At 44.4% G+C, this 21,022-nt stretch overlaps 2 protein-coding genes across 5 annotated transcripts in view; both read right to left on the bottom strand.

The window, feature by feature from the left end:
* Cers5 (ceramide synthase 5) overlaps positions 1-7,180 on the bottom strand; it is a 28,817-nt gene extending 21,637 nt beyond the window's left edge. Inside the window, exon 1 of one of the 2 annotated variants that reach the window (XM_040753828.1) lies at positions 6,886-7,180. In XM_040753828.1, coding sequence (XP_040609762.1) covers positions 6,886-7,082 — 197 coding nt within the window. In that variant the 5' untranslated portion in view covers positions 7,083-7,180. The remainder of the gene's footprint in view (positions 1-6,885) is intronic. The other variant, XM_040753827.1, reaches the window with a different exon arrangement.
* Positions 7,181-14,022: 6,842 nt separating this feature from the next.
* Positions 14,023-21,022, bottom strand: part of Lima1 (LIM domain and actin binding 1) — a 96,338-nt gene continuing 89,338 nt past the window's right edge. For all 3 annotated transcript variants that reach the window (XM_005067237.4, XM_040753825.1, XM_040753826.1), the window contains 2 exons: positions 18,111-18,244; positions 14,023-16,983 (listed from right to left, as the gene is read on the bottom strand). In XM_005067237.4, the coding sequence (XP_005067294.1) occupies positions 15,984-16,983; positions 18,111-18,244 (1,134 nt within the window). In that variant the 3' untranslated portion in view covers positions 14,023-15,983. The remainder of the gene's footprint in view (positions 16,984-18,110; positions 18,245-21,022) is intronic.

Raw genomic sequence — 21,022 nt, 5'->3', positions numbered from 1 at the left:
TGAGTTCGAGACCAGCCTGGACTACCAAGCGAGTTCCAGGACAGCCTCCAAAGCCACAGAGAAACCCTGTCTCAAAAAACAAAAAACAAAAACAAAAAAAAAAATGTGGTCAGGTGGTGGTGGTACACACCTTTAATCCCAGCACTTGGGAGACAGAGATAGATGAATCTCTGAGTTTGAGGCCAGCCTGGTCTACAGAATGAGTTCTAGGACAGCAAGGAGAAATCCTGTCTCAAAAGAAAAAAGAAAGTCTTCTAAATTGGATAGTGTCAAAAGCTTTTAATCCCACCATTCAGGAGGCAGTGGCAGGCCTCTATGAGTTCAAGGCCAGTCTGGTCTACATAAAGAATTCCAGGACAGTCAGGGCTTCACAGAGAGACTTTTTTTTTTTTTTTTTTTTTTGGTTTTACGAGACAGGGTTTCTCTGTATAGTTTTGGAGGCTGTCGGTCCAGCCCAGCCTTGAACTCACAGAGATCCGCCTGCCTCTGCCTCCCGAGTGCTGGGATTAAAGGTGTGCGCCACCACCGCCCGGCTGAGACTGTTGTTTCAAAAGAAATAAAAAGTTGTTTTGACCTCCATGTGTGCTATGGCATCCGCCTATACATGAGCACACACAGATACACCCCAATACAATGGACAAATGCACATGACAATAATAAGTAAAATAAAATAATAAAACTTGTGAACCACTGAAGCAATTTTTTAAATAGCCACACTTTATTGTTACTTATTTTATTTTTACCCACCCTACTTATTTTAATTATGGACATGCACACATGAGTGCAGATGCTCATGGAAGCCAGGGGAGTTAGAACCCCTGGAGCTAGAGTTACAAGTGGTTGTAAGCCTCCTGATATGGGTGCTGGGAACCCACTTGGGTCCTCTGCAAGAGCAGTACACCCTCTTAACCACTGATCCATCTCTCCAGCCCCTAACTAGCCACATTTTTAGAGCTATGTATAGTATAGCACAAGATTGTAATTCCAGAATTCAAGAAACAGAGACAGTAAAATTATGAGTTGGAGGCCAAAGTAAAACCTTTTCTCCAACCATCTACAAGGGCAATCACCATGAAAACAGACAGACAAACCCAAGCAAAATTAATTCTTACATTATTGATTTTATATGACAAATCCAAAATACTAGTCCTGGTATGGTAGTAAACACTTGTAATCTGAGCACTCTGGAAATGGAGTAGGAGGATGGGGAGCACAAAGGCAGCCAGTTTCAGCTACATAAGGAGTCTGAGGCAAGTCTAAGCTACAGGAGACTCTGTCACTAACAAAACAAAACACACGTTGTACAAGGGATTGGCATGTCAACATGTAAACAAGCAGAAAGTGTAGGCTGGGAATGTAGCTCAGCTGTTACAGTACTCACCAAGGAAGAAGCCCTTGGCTCTAGAAACCAGACAGGCTAGTCATCTGAGGCCAGCCTGGGATACAGGAGAACCGGCTTCAGTAAGGGTAAAAACTGAGATGTCATTTTTGAAAGCTAGTGAGTACTTATATTTGCTTTATATCCCAACTTTTTAACTCCTCACATTTGAAACTCTAAGAGCCATGTGCAGTAAGTAGTGGTTACTATACTGGACAGCATAAGTCTAATTAGTCTTTCTAGGAAACGGTTTTCATCATTTGTTTTTGGAAATAGTTATAAATCCTTTTGCAATATTATTTCAAGTTCCCTAATGATAAAAATGGAATAGATTTAAGTACAAATGGTGAAAACTTGGTATATATCTGAGAAGTAAGATCTGCCTAAAAATATCCCTGCAGAGGAATTCAAAAGAGGCAGCCCTCTCCTTCGCACTCTATCAGGAAGGATTAGATGCTATTTCTGCACTTTCATTAACCTCTTTGCTCAATCCAAAGAATCTATTGTTTTGAATCAAGAGGTGGTGTCAGAAAAAACTAAGTAACATGTTTCTTTTTGGTGACAGATACACTGTCTCCAGGATATGTCAGGAACTTGATCTCAGTCATGACAGTGTTGTCTGTAGAATACTGACTGCAAAAAAGGCTGTGGAGAGTTCATCCTGAGTGAGGAGGACTCAGAAGGCTTCTGACCATCTGGAACTGATTGAAAAGTGAGTTTTAGGTAAGAGGGGGCCATGTGACCATTTTCCCACCCTCACTCAGCTGATCTGCAGATGTCATTTAATTCTGTGATTTGCAATTCAATAATGCTGAACAAGCTTAGGGGCACAGTGGAATGGGCTGTGTTCTGTACCCTAACCAGCCTCTATGGCTGTTTTCCAGAGGTTCTGTCCTTGGGAGGACATGTTAACGCTGGCTAAAATTATGTGTTCCAGGACAGCCAGAGCTAAGAAATGTGCCCGCCCAGGTGTGGTGGTGCATGCTTTTAACCCCAGCACTCAGAAAGCAGAGGTAGGCGATCTCTGGAGTTTGAGGCCAGTTAGTTCATTCTACATATTAAGCTCCAATCAAACCAAGGCTACATAGCAAGACCCATTTCAAAGAACAAATAAATGTGTAATAGGGCAGCAAGTGAACCTATTCAGTTCCCAGTGACAGAAAATGCTATCGGGAAAATTCCCTGGACATCCTAGCAAAGCTGCCTCTAAGTGACAAGAAAGAAGACTGAAGTAATGAATAAGCAACAGCGAAAGTGCTCGCCCTTGTCCTGCATGATTCACAAAACAATTGACTTCTGGCAACACAGAGCTCCTGTTGCATGCAATAACATCCCAAATAAATTAGCCTACATAGATCTGGTGATATATCTAGTCACTGGCTCCTGCTGGATCCCAATGAACAAGTATTCAGGAGCTGGCTATCAAGTTTCAAACAACTTCATATTAAAACTTATCTTAAAAATTCATGAGTTGTAAATGCCTATAATCTCAACAATCAGGAGAAAGAGGGAGGGCAGCTTGGGTAAGAGAGAGATCCTGTCAGTCTCACAAACAAAACAGACAAAAATCAGATACAAGAGATCTAGCTTAAACTATTCTCTCAGGTTTCAATTAGAACAAACCTGTAAGAGTTGGTGCCTTTGTGGCAGAACATGGGGGTGGTACCATAAGTGTGTATATGAGGTAAGAAAGACAGAGGCCAGAGAAAGTGCATCTACAACATGGTGAAACTTAACACAGAAGCCTCACCTCCCTGATTCACTGCACATATCTATATTTCCGATAATTCCGCTGAGCATTTGTGTGGATAAACAGACCCTTTCCAATCATTCAACAAATATTTACTGATCACATGCTACAGTGTGCATTGGATAGATTACCCCACTTTCGCTGTTTCATAGGTAATGACTGCTTCTGGAATTGGTTTGTTTTTTGCCTGTGTTGGAGATTGAACCCAGGGCAAGCACTCTATCTCTGAACTATATATTTTCAGGTCTATTCTGTAGTTCTTGAACAAAACAGAATAGTGCTGGGTGTGATGGCTTACGCTTGTAATCCTAGCACTTGGGCAGCGGGAGCAGGAAGACCATCAGGAGTTAAAGGTCAGGCTGAGTGACACAGTGAGCTGAAGTCAGTTTGGACAGCAAGAGATATATTTTATTTATGGTCAGATAGTTTTTCAAGTAATCTCTATCAGAGGAGGCTCAGTTCTCTAGAGAATAAGGAAAGGAAAAAAAAGGCACTGTGGCTTATGAGAAGGAAAAGAAAGCAAACTCTATTTTTGGGAGATCTCTGGGACAACACAACCAGGCTTGGCCTGATTAACACCACCTGTGATCCTAGCACTTGGGGGCTAAAGCAGAATTTTGAGTTCTGAGCTAGCCTTGAATATATGGTAAGATCTTGTCTGGTGGAGGAAGCTTTTTATTAAGTAGGAAGGGTAGGGCTAAGACTCCTTAAATCATAAAACATAGCTCTTAACCCCAGTAATACGGAGGTAAAGGCAGATGGATCTCTGTGAGTTAGAGGCTATCCTGGTCTACATAGCTAGTTCCAGAACAACCAGGGCTACATAGAAAAACCCTGTGTTAAATATATGTCTATATCTATCTATATATCTTAAGGTATACAGTAATAACTCAAACTTCCCTCCCTTACAAACACATTAAATCAAACACAGGAGTAACATCACGGATTCCTCCCCCTGTAAAAATTTAACCCCCCCCCTTCGTTTTGGTAGACAGTCTCAATACACTGTCTTGGCTGCCCTGGAACTCACTAACTAGCCCAGATTGGGTCTCAAGTTCACGATCTTCCTGCCTCAGCTTCTTGAGTACTGGGTGAGGGTAGAAGTTAAATCTGGTGTACATTTGTAACCCCAGATCTGGGAGACTAAGGAAGGAGATCGCCTGTGAGTTCAAGCCAGCAGGGCTATAAAGTATCAGTCCAGCTAGCTACATAGTTAAGCTCTTGTCTCAAGCAAACAAACAAAAACACCTTTAGAAGGTGGCTTAAGGAAAACAGAATCCTATCACATACTATGAAAGAACCCCAAATGTGGGAAAACTAGTTTAAAGTCTAGCACTAAACTCAGTGCTCTACCACTCAGCAAAACCTCCAGCTCTTGCTAGACTTAGTTTATTGTTTGTAAAAGGTTAGCATCTACCCCTTAAAAGTCTATGGTTTGTTACATCATTTGTTTCTAGATAGCATTTAGGAAATGAGAAAATGAAGGAAAAACAAACTTCTCAATTGTTTTGGATAGGCTTTTTGGTTTTGTTTTTTTCCAGATAGGGTTTCTCTGTAACTTTGAAGCCTGTCCTGGAACTCTCACTGTAGTGCAAGCTAGCTTTAGACTCACAGAGATCTGCCTGCCTCTGCTTCCCAATTGCTAGCTGGGATTAAAATGTGTGCACCACCACTGTCCAGCTTGTTTTTGTATTTTTGAGAGGAAGGTCTCACTATGGTTGTTCTGGCAAAAATTCCTATTTTATGATTGTGTGTGTGTGTGTGTTTTGACTGCATGCAATTCTGTATCATGTGCATACCTGATAGCCATGGAGATAGAAGAGGGCCTCAGATCCCCTGGAACTGGAGTTGCAGATGGTTGTGAGCTGCCACGTGTGTTGGGAATGAAACAGAGATCCTCTAGAAGGCACCTGAGTGTCTGGCATAGTTCTAAATCACCCAGCCTCTCTCCAGCCTTTTCAATAGGTGGTCACTGTACTTTAACAGAGCTTCTGGTCCCTTTATGGAAGACCAGCACACGAAAGAGTAGCAGTCAAGTCTAAGCCCTTTCTGAGATAGCCAGTCACAAAGGGAAACAAATTAGCAAGACAGTTTCTCCCGCCAACTTTTCCTAAAATCACACGTGAGACAAACAAGGTGCTTGCCCCTACTAGACAAGAACTAGAGTGCAGGTTCATCCCCTGACACTGGCACACCATAGAAACAAGCAGCTAGAATTCCCACAGGGAACAGATCTTTTCCTGTGCCACCACCTCCAGGGAAGTCTGAGCCATCTGGGGAACCCTTTAGAATCAGAATATGTAACTTTGTGTAAACTGTTTTTTTTTATAAACAAGGCATTTTATCAAAGCATCAGGAAGTCACAAAACACACAGATCTGTTTGAAAAGCAAAGGATATTCCTATGACGATGAAAAAAATGTATTGGATTGTCTGCTTCTCTTGGTAGTCATTACATCTCGTTTTCAGCCCTCACGTGCTAAGGAAAAGAGTACCTGGGCCCAGTTTACTCCTAAGCCTGCACCTCCACCTCAAGAAGACTTAAAACAAGAATGATTACCTTGAAAAGTTCCTGGGGGCCCAGAAAAGGCATTTAGACTTTGAGTTTCATTTACTTCGACTAAAAAGCATATTTATTTATTTATGATATATTTACCTTTGCACTTTTACAAAAGACAACCAGTCTTAATATATACAGATAAGTGACTAGCTACATATAGAAAAAAAAGGCATAGGCAGATCAAGGAAATAATCCAAAACACATTTCCGAGTAATGGATTATATTGTCTAAACCACATCTCCACACTAGAAAAGGGCATTCTTGCATTATAGTCATGTTTGTTCTAGATAAAGATTTTTACAGAAGAAGCCTCTCTACCTATGCAGATAGTGCTTTCTTGGAGTTTGAGTAAGCTTTATCAAAAAAAGCCACACACACAGCTATAATAAATCCACATCATAAAATACTCGCTGAGTAGTATCTTTTTGGCAGCAACCCACCATTCAAAGAAAGTGGGGCACTTCAGTTCGGAGCATATGGTTAAGGCAAAGTACATTGTGAATACGACAACCTTAGAAGCTGGGACACACAACCGTTTTCCAGTAACCTCCCAGGCTCTGTTGTCTTCAACGTGACCACTCCTCCCATTGCAGGCCTCCGAGACCGGCTCAGCAGTTCCTCTTGACACCTTCCCCAAACTTTGGAAGCCTCAGGCTTCACCACACCCTATCCTAGTTAGATGTCGACTGTCATATTAACAGAGGACGTCCACGCGCTAACAAATCAGGGCTTGGGGCCTAACTGATCCGGTTTCCTTCAACTCTGAGAAGCTCATGTAGCTTGGGCAAACATTACACCCAAATGCATCCACCTCTGTCGCTAGCAAGGTCTGCTGCCTGCACTGAGCCCACCAGCTTTCACGACCCCAACTAACTGTGGTTCTCCTGGGCCCTTCCTGTTCCTCGCGCGGGGCTCTGCGGGAGCACGATTCACTCTCGGGTTCTTGGAGGATGGAAGGCAGCCCTTAAGATCCCATGCAACTCCGAGGTTTGCACTTCAGGGGACCCGGCGCATCCCTCGGCCCTCTCCCACTCGCCCACACCCCAGACTCCCGGACTGCACGCAGGCTCCGGGAGCGCGTCGCAAGGCTCCGAGCATCCCCACAGCGGCCCTGCTCCCCAGCTTCCGGGCCTCGGCCTCCCGCTCGCCCTCCCCCTCCCCGCCCCCGGCGCCCCCGGCCCTGCGCAGCAGCTCTCACCGCTCGAAGAGCAGCCTCACGGAGAAGACGCCTGCCGCCAGCGGGAACACGGATAGCATGTGCCGGGCGCGCGGGTAGCCGTAGCCGTCGGCTGGACCCTCCAGGTCGGCCCAGCTCACGTTCTGCGGCAGCCAGAAGCGCTCGCTCCACAGCCAGCCCCACAGGAGGCCCAGGGCTCCCGCCGCCGCAGTCGCCATCTTACGCCTGCCCGGCGGCCACCGCCGCCACAGCCTCCGCGGCAGCCACGGCCAACGGAACCCACTGGGAAGAAGCCCCGGGGGCGGGGCCCGGCCTACGGCCACCCTCTTCCGTCCCCGGGTCCTCCCAGCAGCCCAGCCCGCCTCTCCCGCAGGCCTAGCCTCCTCCCCGCCCATCTCGCCTTCCCGCCCACTTCCCCGCCGCAGCCGCCCGGACGCCCTCCGGTGGGGCCTGACCTCGGCTGGCGCCCCCCCCCCCAGCTTGCCTTGGCCACGCCCACCCATCACGCCCCTCTTACCTGCAGCCCGAGCCCCGCCCAGCTCCTCGCGGCAGGTTTGACACCGCCACTACCACACCCCTACTTAGGGCTAATTTCTCCGTTCTGGAAACATTCCTCCTAGTCCACTGGGTTCTAATCCGGTCTGGCTCCCAGCCAGTTCTGATCTTCGCTCACAGTCCCTGTGTTCCAGCCAATCAGCTGTGCCATTCATCCGAGTTGGTTCTAACTACCACAACCATATTTGTTAATTCTAAACTCTTCTTTGAGGTGCCTCCACGGCCTCTACCCTTCTTTGCTGTAGGCCTTAAAGTAACCTTCACTTTTTCTCAGAGAAATACATGGGTCCTTAAAACATCCTTAAATTGCCGGGCGGTGGTGGTGCTCGCCTTTAATCCCAGCACTCGGGAGGCAGAGGCAGGAGGATCTCTGTGAGTTCGAGCCAGTGTGGTCTACAGGGAGAGTTCCAGAACAGCCAGGGATACACAGAGAAACCCTGTCTCGAAACAAACACACACACACACACACACACACACATTCCTTAAATTAAAAGCCTGTAATTCTAGCACTTGGGAGGTGGAGGTTGGAGGATTAGGAGTTTGGGGTCATCCTCTGCTACATAGCAAGTTAAAGACAACCTGAGCTACATAAGACCCTACCCACCCTCAATACCTTCTGAATAGGAAGGTGGGGAGGGGAGGTGGTGTTTCACAACTGTAATCTCAGGACTTGGATGACTGCAAGGGAAATGTCATGAGTTTTAAGATCAGTTTGAGTCCTAGTATAAGACAAAAAAGTTCCTCCCTTTTCCTCCATGGAGGAAATGGGGAAAAAAAACAAGGCAAAAGAAAAATAAATGTCAGTTTTTAATGAGATATGTCATGTTACAAGGACTGCCAAGAATATTTCCCACAGGTTCTTTCACTCCTGAATCCTATGAAATCAGTATCATCATGCCCACTATTTTATGGAGGGATAAAATGAAGTCCAAAGAGGCAGAGTAGTTTGCCCAAGTGACAGAGATAAGCGAGCAGCTAGCTGTTAACTAGAAACTCTTTAGACTCCAGACTCTGGTTTCCTTATCCCACAAACAACCTCAAAGTGTTTGAAGTGAACATTGAACTCTTGCCAGTCTCCATAAACGAGAGAGCGAACCATAGACCAGGCGCTTTCTGAAAACTAAATTATCCTCAATTGCCAGAGAACCCTGAACCCTATCAGTTAAAACCTAGCTACAAGGTTAATTGCCAGAAACTAACTAGAAACGGTGGTGATGGGAATTCCAAGAAGTAAATCTCAACTTATGGGCTGAGGACAACAGATAAAGTAACTTTATAACTAGTAAGGTATGCTTAAGGTTCATGGAGTCATGGAAGAGCCATTCCAGTGAGTACACTGGAAGATTTACCTCACCTCAGTGCTTCTCAAACCTTACTTTAGCCCATGCCTGGTAAGGAGTGTGTGTTGTAAGTTTTCTGGGCACAACCAGAGATGCTCTGGGTGAGGAGACTGCAGAACAGAACCCATCCCATGCAGTTGTAATTAACTTTTTTCCTTTATTGGTGTTGGGAATTCAACCATGGGCCTTGCACAAATGAATCATATACTCCACAGCTGCGCTATACCCTCAGCTCTTCATTTCTCATTTCTAACAAATTCAAAAGTGACACTACAATCCCAGTACTCGGGAGGCAGAGGCAGGCAGATCTCTGAGTTCGAGGCCAGCCTGGTCTACAGAGTGAGTTTCAGGACAGCGTTCAAACCAATACAGAGAAAAAAAAGTGACATTACACCATGCCCATCTAAACTCAGCACTAGTATTATGAGTGTGTGTTTGTGTGATTAACTATATAAATGTTTTGCTCAATCTATATGTACTACAGATGTATCTGATGCCTGTGGAGGTCAGAAGAGGACACTGGATGGAGTTATAGATGGTTGTGAGTCACCATGTGTGTGGTAAAAACCAAACCTGGGTCCTCTACAAGAGCAGCAAGTACTCATTTTTGTTTTGTTTTGTTTTTCCGAGACAGAGTTTCTTTGTATTGCTTTGGAGGTTGTCCTGCTTTGTAGACCAGGCTGGCCTGGAACTCACAGAGATCCTCCTGCCTCTGCCTCCTGAGTGCAGGGATTATAGGTGTGAGCCACCACCACTCACCACCAGGCCGTTTGGGTTCTTGAGTACTCTTTTTACAAAAAGGAATTGCCTTGCCAAATTACTTTCTCTTTGTTCCTATGTTCTATTGTATGACATCAAGATTATTCTGTTTGTAGCAACTTTAGGAGGAAGTGAACAAACACTATTATGGTTCCATGGTATTTCAAATCAGAGCACCAAGAAACAGAAAATGTGCCAGTTGAGCACAGAGGAATTGGTGCACGATGGCCTTGTTCAAGGATGGTATGACTTCCCGAAGGGGCATGTGCCATTTTCACTGAGTTTATTGGAAAGCATCTTCCTATTGAACATGTGATGAAACAAATCAGAAGAATATAACATTCCCCAAGAGTATCTGGCTAGGAATTAAACATTGTTAAATAGCTTTAATAATAGGCCTTAAGTATCCTTTAATATTTACTCCAAATAAGCTGAACACTTGCAGACCAGCCAAATTTACCCTTTGATTGACAGCTGTCAAACCCTCCACTTGTGCCTAGCTGCCTTGATTTAAACAACAGCTGTTAACCAAGCCACCCTTCCATTGATGATTAGCTGAACTGTCAGCATGACATCCCAGCTATTCACTTCATGGATACCTTGAAGGGAGTGCACTCCAGTTTCCAGGACCATTGCAACCATGGTTGATTATGGCCATGACACCTGCTTCAAGAGATCTTACTTCAGTCATGACCGTTTCAAGCATCTTATATTGGCTTTAGAGAACTCCCTTCTAAACAAGATAACCCTGTAAATTCTAGATGACTCTACTTACCTTGCAGCAGTTCTCTCTCAGGAGAGGAAGAGGAGGGAAAGCATCTCTCAGGTGACTCAGTAAAAAGCCCCAAATTGGTAGAATTTCAGGCTTGTGACTGGCAGCATATACAAGACTACACTTAGAATTATAATCCAACCAAAGTGTGCCACACCTTTCTTTAAACTACAAAAGCAAGTTGCTTGACATTCTTCTCTTGTATTAGTGTAGCAGGATGCTCTCCTGTATACTCAACCTCTAGTTTACAACATGAAGCCAAAATAAAGACTTTATCATGATTAGTGCAGGCTGAACTGGAGGCACAAAAAAAAAAAATCAGACAAAACCCCAAGATTTCTAGCAGTGTCAGAAGAAAAGGCTAGTGAAGAAGTCAGAGAAGGGTTTGGGGAGATGGTTCAGTGGGTAAGAGGGTTTATGCAAACAAGAGGACCTGAGTTCAAATCCCCCCCCCACACTTCCGGCCCCCCCCCCAGCATTCATACTAAAGTTCCAGAGACTGCCAGGTGTGGTGGTATTTTTAATCTCAGTACTCATATCAACATGAGTTCCAGGTCAGGAAACTTACATAATGAGACCCTATCTCTCAAACAAAGAGAAAAAAAATCCAGATAATTAGAGGGAGCTAAGGGTGATCATTAATTTTTTTTTTTTTTTGGCTTTTACGAGACGGGGTTTCTCTGTATTGTTTTGGAGGCTGTCGGTCCAGCCCAGCCTCGAACTCACGGAGATCCGCCTGCCTCTGCTTCCCGAGTGCTGGGATTAAAGGCATGCACCACCACCGCCCGGCTGTGATCATTAATTTTTTCCAGCCTCATATTTCTGTCATTTGTGCTATATATGTGACGTGGTATTCATGTATTTATGATTATAAAATCTAACCATTAAATTATTAAAATCTAACTATTAAATTTCTAGCACTCAGGAAATAGAGGTAGTCAGCCAGATTTACATGTGAGACCTTGTCTCAAAAAATAGTGGGGCCTGGAGAGATGGCTCAGATTCTAAGAGCACTGACTGCTGTTCCAGAGGACCCAAGTTCAATTCCCAGCACCCACATGGCAGCTCACAACCGTCTGTAATTCCAAGATCTGACATCCTCATACAAACATACATGCAGTTAAGACCCCCAATGCACATAAAATTAAAATAAATTGCAATAAAAAGTGTTGAAGATGCTCTACATTCTAAAGTACTGTCTTAGTTAGGGTTTCTATTGCTGTGAAGAGACTCCATGACCATAGCAACTCTCTCTTTTGAGACAGGGTTTCTCTGTGTAACAGTCCTGGCTGTCCTGGAACTAGTTCTTGTTGACCAGGATGGCCTCGAACTCAGATTCTCCTGCCTCTGCCTTCCAAGTGCTAGGATTAAAGGCGTGTGCCACCACCCTTCAGCCCCACAGCACCTCTTACAGAGGAAAACATTTAATTGAACTGGCAATTTACAGTTCAGAGGTTCAGTCCATTATCATCATGGTGGCATGCAGATACACATGGTGCTGGCTACATCTTGATCAGAAGGCAACAGGAAGTGGACTGAGCATCACACTGAGCAAACCTTGAGCAAAGGAGACCTCAAATCTCCCACAGTGACACACTTCCTTCAACAAGACCACACCTACTCCAACAAAGTCACACCTCCTAATACTGCCACTCCCTATAGGCTTATGGGAGCCAATTACATTCAAACTACCGTAAATACCAAAGATTAAGATTTAATATAGAGGGGCTGGGGAGATGGCTTAAGTTAGGAACCCTTGCTGCTAAATTAGACCCTGGTTGGTTACTAGAACACACATGGTGGCTCACAGACATCTATTACTCCAGTTCCAGGGGTCATATGCTTTCTTCTGACCTCTGAGATATGAGGCACTCCCGTGGTACACATATATGCATGCAAGCAAAACAGACACAAACATAAATAAATAAATCTAGAAGTAAACAAGATTTAATTGCAAATATACAAGATAAAATTATCTATGTAAAAATAAGTATTCCATTTGCAAATTTACCTTCTTTCATAAAGAGCAAAATTATACGTATAGCAAAGAATTGTTTTAAAATAAATATTTCATGCTAGAGAGATGGCTTAGGGAAGCACTGACTGCTTTTCCAGAAGACCCAAGTTCAATTCCCAGTACCCACATAACAGATCACCATCATCTGTAATTCCAATTACAAGGGATCAGTTTCTTCTTCTGGCCTCCATGGGCACCAGCCACTCTTGTGATGCACAGATACATACAGGCAAAGTCTCATACATATAAAAATAAAATAAAAGTGCAGACAGGTGTAGTGGCATATGCCTTTAATCTCAGCACTTGAAAGGCAGAGGCAGGCAGATCTCTGTGAGTTGGAAGCCAGCCTGGTCTATAGATCGAGTTCTAGGACAGACTCCAAAGCTACACAGAGAAACCCTGTCTTGAAAAATCAAAAACAAAAACAAACAAAAGATTAGAGAAGATGCAGGATGATATTGTTAGTATTCAGACATCTGCACTGACCTGCCCTTGGGGTTCTGACAGGATATGTCCTCAGCTGCAGCCACTAAGCGCACCACCTGTGCACATTCACTATGTTGTCTTTCAAAAGGGCCCCCTCCCATCTCCCTGTCTGTTGCTTTCTCTTTCTGCCTGTCTGTTTCTCCCTGCCCCTTTTCTCTTCTACTGCTCCTGTCCCCAGAGACTGGTCTCCCCCTCCCCCACTTTCCCTAATAAAAAAAATTTCCTCCATGTGAGCTCTGACATATGGCGTCTTTCTCATGCGCCCCTTTTTCAATTACAGCAGATAAAACAAACTGTCCCCAAAGAATACCTATCTCCAAAGAAACCCAATCACAGAAAACTAAAGAAAATTCTAAAATTATTATTATTATTATTGTATAGGCTCTTCCTTGTAGTCCAAGCTGGCCTTGAACTTCTGGCCACCATCTGTCTCAGCCTTCTGCATGCTGGAATTACAGATGTGAGTCACCACTCCAGCTTGCTTTTGTTTTTCAATCTTCATTAAAGTGCATATTTTGCTTACATATATATCTGTGGGTGTAAGTAGAGGATGTTGGACTCTCTAGAACTGGACTTAGCATGGTTGTGAGCCAGGATGCTGGTGCTGGGAACCAAACCTGGGCCCTTTGCAAGAACAAAAAGTGCTCTAAAATGCTGAGCCATCTCTCCAGGCTCTTGTTTTCTTTTGTTTTGTTGAGATAGGGTCTTTCTCTGTGGTTTAGGCCAGCCTACAACTCATGGTAATCCTCCTGCCTCAGTTTCTCGAGTTCTGGGATTACAGGCAGGGACCACTATATCTGGCTTTCCAGGCTATATTATTAAAACAACAAACCAAGGACAGCAGCAACACTTGGAAGTTGATTCTACAGAAGAAATCAACAACCAAGCATCCTTACACCCAGAGTGAAAAACATGCATTTTCAGCAGAGATGGTCTATTTTTCGTGTTAGGCATAATTGTAAGGTGAATTACTAAATGCTGAATACAATAAACAGTGAAAACCACCACTGGAATTTGAATTGGTAAAACAAACAGCTCATTCTGCATGCACATACTAATTCTCTTGCCAAATTACTTGCAATTTTCCAGAAAAATTTTGTCTGCCTTCAGGGTGGATGAAAGTCAAGCCAGCTCAACATTACCATCTAGTGGTGAAACAAATTCACAGCACATTCCCCCTCAAACTGACTAACAATGGAAAGAAATAATGGAAAAAGAACAGTGGAAAGTTGAAATGTAAATTAAAAGCTTTATTGAATAAAAATGTTTTAGGCTAAACAAGACTATAAGGAAACATTATTTTACATCTCTAAATCTCTACAAATGCAAAAAAGGCCTCTCTACCTTAAAAACACCCCACACCCATACATGATTTGGGATATCAGTCACTTACAACAAATGTACCCTTTGCTCGTGTATAATGTTCTAAAGCCTTAATGCTAGAGAAAACCGCCTGTGCTGGTTTTTGCCAGTTTGACAAATAGAATTGCCTGGGGATGTCAACTGAGGAACCGTCACTAACAGATTAGTCTGTGGGCATTGTCTCTAGGGCTTTTTGCTGCCACTGCTGTGAGCAGAGCCACCCCTTGGCAGGCAGCCCTGGTTGTATAAGAAAGCAAGCTGAGTAAGACAGGGACACGGAGCCAGGGAGCCAGCCATGTTCCTGCCTGGCTTCCCTTGACAACGGCTGTGACCTGTAAGTGGGAATGGACTTCTTCCTCCCAGTCGCTTTTTGCCCGGGGGTTTTATTACGCCAACAGTGAATCCAGCCAGGACACCATCCAAGAAGAAAGATATAAAACTGATTGAATTTAACCCGGAGACGTTATCTGACACGGAAAGTCAATACATTTCAGAGATGATAGGTACTGAAAAGATTTGCCTCAGGGTGGCCGTGGAGATCTGGGCTCAGGCAGTCCCTCTTGTTTTCCCTCCTTTGGAGTCTTCATTTGGTTTTATCCAGAGCACAGTGAACCCTGACCCAGAAGGTCTTGTAAAAACAGTGCAGCGTTCTGTAAAGTGTGAGAAGTCACCAAACAGACGACACAATCACCTAGAGTTCAGGATGACACACTGGCGGATGCCATGGTGGGACTCTCCAAGCACCAAGCACACAGGCTGGCTCTTTGTTCTCAAAGGTGTCTCGGAAGGGTGGCTTGTTTTTGTGTTTGTTTTTTCCAGACAGGGTTTCTCTGTAGACCAGGCTGGCCTCAAACTCTCAGAGATCCGCCTGCCTCTGCCTCCTGAGTACTGGGATTAACGGCGTGCACCACCAACGCCTGGTGGCTTTTTAAAAATTATTATTACTTTTGATGGCCATGTGTGCCACAGGGCACGTCTGTCACAAGGTAACCTTGTGGAGTTGGTTCTCTCACCTTTATACGTGGGTGCTGGTGATCGAACTCAAGTGGTCAGGTTTGTGTAGCAAGCGCCTTTACTAAGTGGGTGGTCTTCCTGGGCCAGAGGCTGCTGTTTTATACTTCAGTAATTAAAAATACAGAGTGTAGGATGCAGAGCAATAAGTTCCCATATCTACCGGAGGGAGAAAAATGCATAGAAAATTTTGAAAGACTAAATATTTGATTTAAACAATTGAGTACTAAAAAATGAAATTGGTAAAAATATCTACATTGTGCCCTTTATACTAAAGTGCTTCTGGTCATGATATGTAGGTACCTAAATCTGTTGTTTGCCTCCAATTCCACAATGGTATTCGTAGTGTGAAAATGTACCACTGTCTAGACACTTGAATATTCACTTTGGGGAATGTAGTGGACACTGGGCTAGACCAATGAGAGCCTCCCCTCAGCCCTTACGTATGTGTTCACTGCTAAAATGGACTTTCTTTCTTTTGGTTTGGAGACAGGGTCTCTCTGTGTGGTCCCGGCTGTCCTGGAACTCACTCTGTAGACCAGGCTGGCCTCAAACTCAGAGATCAGCCTGCCTCCGCCTCCTGAGTGCTGGGATTAAAGGCGTGTACCACCACACCAGTCTTCAAATGGAGTTCCAATAATGCACTTAGAATTGATTCTCTTTTGTTTTCTGTTTTGGTAGCAGGAATTCCTTTCCGAAGTCGCTCCCACATAAATGACAGCTAGCGCCTGGCTGCCTGTCTCTGGGCACCACTTGATAAAGGGCAGTGACTACTAGTGCTGACAGGAATTTAAGGCCAGCACCCCATGGCGGCCTGTTATTCTTCATCCTCATCGTAGTATCGGTTTCTCTTTATCTGTTCCTCCACCGACAGCTCTCTGACCACTTCCCCCTCCCAGAAACCCACATCTTGAGATTTTTGATTCTGGGTCGTGAACTCTTTAGTGGGAGTGGTGTCTACAAAGCCGGACCATCTTGGAGACTCGGGTTCTAGTGGAGACTTCTGCACGACGTCACTGCTATCATCTTCATCGATGTTTGCTCCGTTTTCTACGAAATTCTCACTCGCCAGCTCAAAATCATGAATGTCCTTGCTCTTCCTCACTGCTTCCTCCCTGGCGGAATCCTTGCGCTGCCAGCGTGATTTCCCCACATTCTCGTTCTTCCCAGAGGCTCTGGCATATTCCGTCTGTTTCCCTTCTGTTACTATCCCTCCTCCAAACTCCTCACTCTGCTCCGACATGCTCCAACCTTTCCTGAGAGGTGACAGCGCCTTGGGGCTCTTGACGGAAGAGGTTCGAAATGAAGCGGCTACGGTGAATGGGCGGCTCCTCTCCTTCAGCGACGAAGATCGCCTCAGCTTCTTCAGGTCCAGATCTACATCCTCGGGAGCCTCCGTCTTGCTGCTTTCGTCCTCAGGAGGCCACTTGGGCTTAGAGACCTTGAACCCTTCCTCCATGGTGCTGCCTGAACTGCCCAGCTCAGCTGGGGGCGGCCAGGCGATCCTCAGCTTCTTGGTCTCAGCAGGCTTATCTTCCTTCTCCCTCTGAGAGGAGGCCTTGGCTTCCATGTTTGCAGCCAGGACACCCACCTTAGCGATGGGGGCATCTTCTACCCCGGGGCTGTGGGGGGTCTCCCCTGCATCTGGAGGCTGGGGGGGTCTCTCTAAAGTTTCTTCGTTCTCACTTTTGCTTGCCCAAAGATCCTTATGTGGTCTGTGGCCGAAGCCTTCGTCGTAATTGCCTTTAGACTTAAAGAGCTGATTGAAGTGAGGCTTACAATAGATTTGTCCATGTAAAGATGCATATGTTCCTAGACTGTCATCAAGAGAGAAAACATAAGGTTAGTATATCTTCCTTTATCTCTCATTTCTATCAGCAGGGTTCCATCTAATAGTTCCCATATTTAACAAAGATGGTGAAAAATTCTTTTCCCCCTTTGTGGTGCTGTGAATGTACAGCGTCTTGTACACAGCAGGTAAACACTGTATGGCCTGAGCCATATCCCCAGTCCCAGGAAAATATCTATTTAAAAGCACATAAATGACCTATCATAATGCCTTTCCCCCACACATCCTAGACAGGGTTCCTTTGTGTAGCCCTGGCTGTCTCTGGAACTCACTATGTAGACCTGGTTGGCCTTAAATTCAGGAGATCCACCTGCCTCTGCCTCCCAAGAGCTGGGATTGAAAAAACAATAAATAAATTAATTAAAAAATTAATTTAGTGGACAGAAAAGGAACTAAAGAATGGAGATCCCAGAGGCGGACTTTGGTACGATATAAGGAACATTGTCTAGATAAGAGCTACCACCAGGTGTAGCTGTGCTGAGGTACAAAACCCATCTTCCAAGAGTATTCTAGGATTCGTGCTTGAGAAGGAAAGATGGAGAAAGTGACATCTTGGATATTTCCTTCTCTGGAACGATTCGATTTAGAATTAATTAATGTGAAATATTTCTCCATATTGATAGTTTTACTTTGAGTTTCTTCTCTTCTCCCACTTTTCTTCAGTATGGGGACAGAACATGCTAGACACTCTACACACTACATCCTTCGCCTCTTTTTCACTTGTTGAGACATGGTTTCACTGAGTTGCCCAAGCAGGCACTGAGCTTGAGATTTTCCTGCTCCAATGCCCCACTGTAGCTGGGATTCCAGGCCCATGCCATGCCTTAGGGTTTAAGTTTATGGTTCTAAGACATCACAGGAAGGCACTCTACTAAAGGGGGCATGGGCTTCATTAGTGGCTCGCAGGATTTCAGGCTTCGGTTCTCACACACCAACAGCATCAAGAAGTCACTGACACCACCAGCATCCTGTGTGAAGGAGCTGTCTCTAAAGGGTGGTTTTCACCCTACTAGGGGCAGTCAGTATCATCAGCACTTTCAGTGCCTGTGTGCTAAAAGCCACAGTCCCTCTGCACCCTGTTTGGGACTGACTTACCTAAGCTTGTTGTTGCAGTAGGAGCAGCGGAAACAGCTGATGTGAAACACCTGCTGGTTGGCCAGGAGACGTTCCATGGGGTACACGGTCTTCTGACACCCCACACAGCTCTCTTTTGCAGGAGCCTGAAACTTCTAGGGAAGGAAGCAGGACAATTTGAGCAGTCCGTAGTGATGACTGGGAGATGGGCCTAGGGTTTAATTTATCTAAGAGTCATTCTCATAGCTACTCAGGTTCTAGCGGCTGACTTGTTAGAATTGGGAGGCTCTCCTGAATTTCTGTATCAAACTGTGTGGCTGCCCTGAGTGTACGGAGTATAGAAGTTTTCTAGATGGGTTTGGGTTGTGTTGCAGAGCAAGGTGTAGACAAGCTAACACACACATACACACACACCCACACACACACACACCCCTACAGAAAATATTAAGGATCAAGATCTGTAATTAGAAGGGCAGGGAATAAGAGAAAATGAAATCATAATACAAGAAAGAATTTCAAGTCATGAGACAAGTAAAAGGAGACCATTAAAGCAGCCTATAGGATGGGGGCACTAACATTTGAGCCAAGGAAAAACATTAAGCTTTGGGAATCAGGTAAAGTCATTCCAATTTCAGCAGAACATCTTATTACTCTCTGGATGGTTTTATTCTAGTTTTTAAGACAGATTTGTATGTAGCCCAAGAGGCCCTCAAAACTCATCATAGTTCCAGGCATGACTTTATTTTCCTGTCTCTGCTCCTCAAGGGCCAAGATTATATGTATAAACTATTACATCTAAATGTGGCATATTAAAAAAAACCTTTTTACATTTATTATCGTGGTGCATATGTGGAGGCCTGGAGACAACTCTGGTCTCTCCTCTGCCATATGGGTTCTGGGGATGGAACTTAGGTCCTCGGGGTTGGCATTAAGTGCCTTTACCTGCTAAGTCATCTTGCCAGCCCCAAGTTAGGCATATTTTTAAACAAGCCTAAATCAACATACAGATGCAATAATTTGTAAAAGAAACAAACTATATTATTAGGATTCCAGAAGGAAGTATTGCCTATAAGATGTCTGAAAACTAGCACAGAAGCAATGTGCTGGGAAATGTTTTAGCTAATGACTACAAATTCATGAAATACTTGTAAACTGTGGATTAAGAGCTATCACATTGTTCAACACAATAATTCAATTTCTAAAAATATGAGAGCTGGGGACTGGGGATTTTGCTCAACTGCCTAGCCTGTACAAAACTCTGGGTTCATTGCTCAACAAAGAATAAAACTGGGCATGGTTGTACATGCCTGTAATCCCAGCAGTTGGGATACAGAAGCCGGAGGGTCATAAATTGTCCTAAGATCGTCCTTAGCTACACATCAAGTTTGAGGCAAGCCTATACTTCATGAGACCTTAGCCTCCCCAACCCCCGCCCCCCTGTTTGCTTCTGTAGCACTGATAAAAGCCAGAATTCTAAAACATACTAAGAGCATTCACATGATGTAAAGCCTATGTGGCCACTGAAGGTGGCAGGGTCAGAAGTCTCTCCTCTGAGTATGATGCCCCTGACTTGACAGACATCTCAACTAATTGAGGAAGGAGGCAATTTAGGCGGCCAGGCGACTCTTACAAGCACCTAGGTGCCCCTGTGGAGCTTAGATGTTCTCAGCCTCAGCAGATGGTAAATAATGCAAATTAATCCCTAGGCCCAGGACCAGAATTTAGTTAAGCCCAAAAGAACCAGGATATAGGCAGGCAGAACAAACTAAATAACCCTGAAGACAGGTCCATAAAAAACAGTATATCAGTTGTTCATTTGCTACAGGAACAAAATTAAAAAAGAAAAGGGGGGGGATTATTTTCCAAGTAGACTTGGTACAAAATGGAGGCAGAAAACAAATGTAAAAAACAAGTGAAGATCTATAAAATGAAGTTTAATAAAATGAGTGGCAAATCCAAAGGATTTAAGAAGAAAAGAACAAGTTTGGAGGTGTTGGTGCACACCTTTAATCCCAGCCCTCAGGAGGCAGAGGCAGGCCGATTTCTGTGAGTTTGAGGCTAGCCTGGTCTACAGACTCCAAAGCTACACAGAAAAAACAAAAACAACAATAACAAAACACAAAGGGGGTGGGGTGGAGAAATGGCTCAGAGGTTAAGAGCACTGGCTACTCTTCCAGAGGTCCTGAGTTCAATTCCTAGCACCCACATGAAGTGGCTAGTTAAGAGCAATCCCTTTCACTGTAGGGGCAGAATTCTAAAAAGAAAAAAAGTTAAACAAGACCAGAGGTTAACTTAGTTTGTCAGGCATAGGGAGGTACTTAAAGGTGACCCAAGTTACTGTAGTGAGTGCTGCTGGCAGGCACTAAGGCATTACTTAAAGAACAGGGTTATGTTTTTTTTTCTTTTACAGACATTCTAACAGGATTGGATTTAAAGGGAGATATTGTTGCTCCATTTTAATAAGGTTTTCTCTACAAGGATTAGGTGTTCTCTTGCTCAGTTGGCATGACCTAAATTAAATTGCAGAATAAAATTTGAGAATAATAGCACCAGTGAAGCTACTGGAGAGAACCTGTCCAAATCATAAGTCAAACTGTGTAAGTGACAGGATGAATGTGTTTATCAGATTGAGAACCTTTTCCAGTTGCAAAGAGCAGATCCTGTATTTTTAACAGTTGAAACAGATTTGGGAGAACAAGGAGGAAAGGATACAGAGCTTAGACACACACACATCACACACACACCATGTAGACACACCACACACACGCCATGTAGACACATCACACACACACCATGCAGACACACCACACAGACACACCATACACACCATACACACCCATACCACACATACACCATACACAGACACACAACACACATTTATCACATAGACACACATACAACATGCATACACACCATACATACATACAGACTCA

Source organism: Mesocricetus auratus, unplaced genomic scaffold, assembly GCF_017639785.1.
Source record: "Mesocricetus auratus isolate SY011 unplaced genomic scaffold, BCM_Maur_2.0 Super-Scaffold_100010, whole genome shotgun sequence".
In the NCBI taxonomy this organism is placed as follows: domain Eukaryota; kingdom Metazoa; phylum Chordata; class Mammalia; order Rodentia; family Cricetidae; genus Mesocricetus; species Mesocricetus auratus.
Note: the sequence above shows the minus strand (reverse complement) of the source record. Positions and strands in the feature narration are given on the sequence as shown.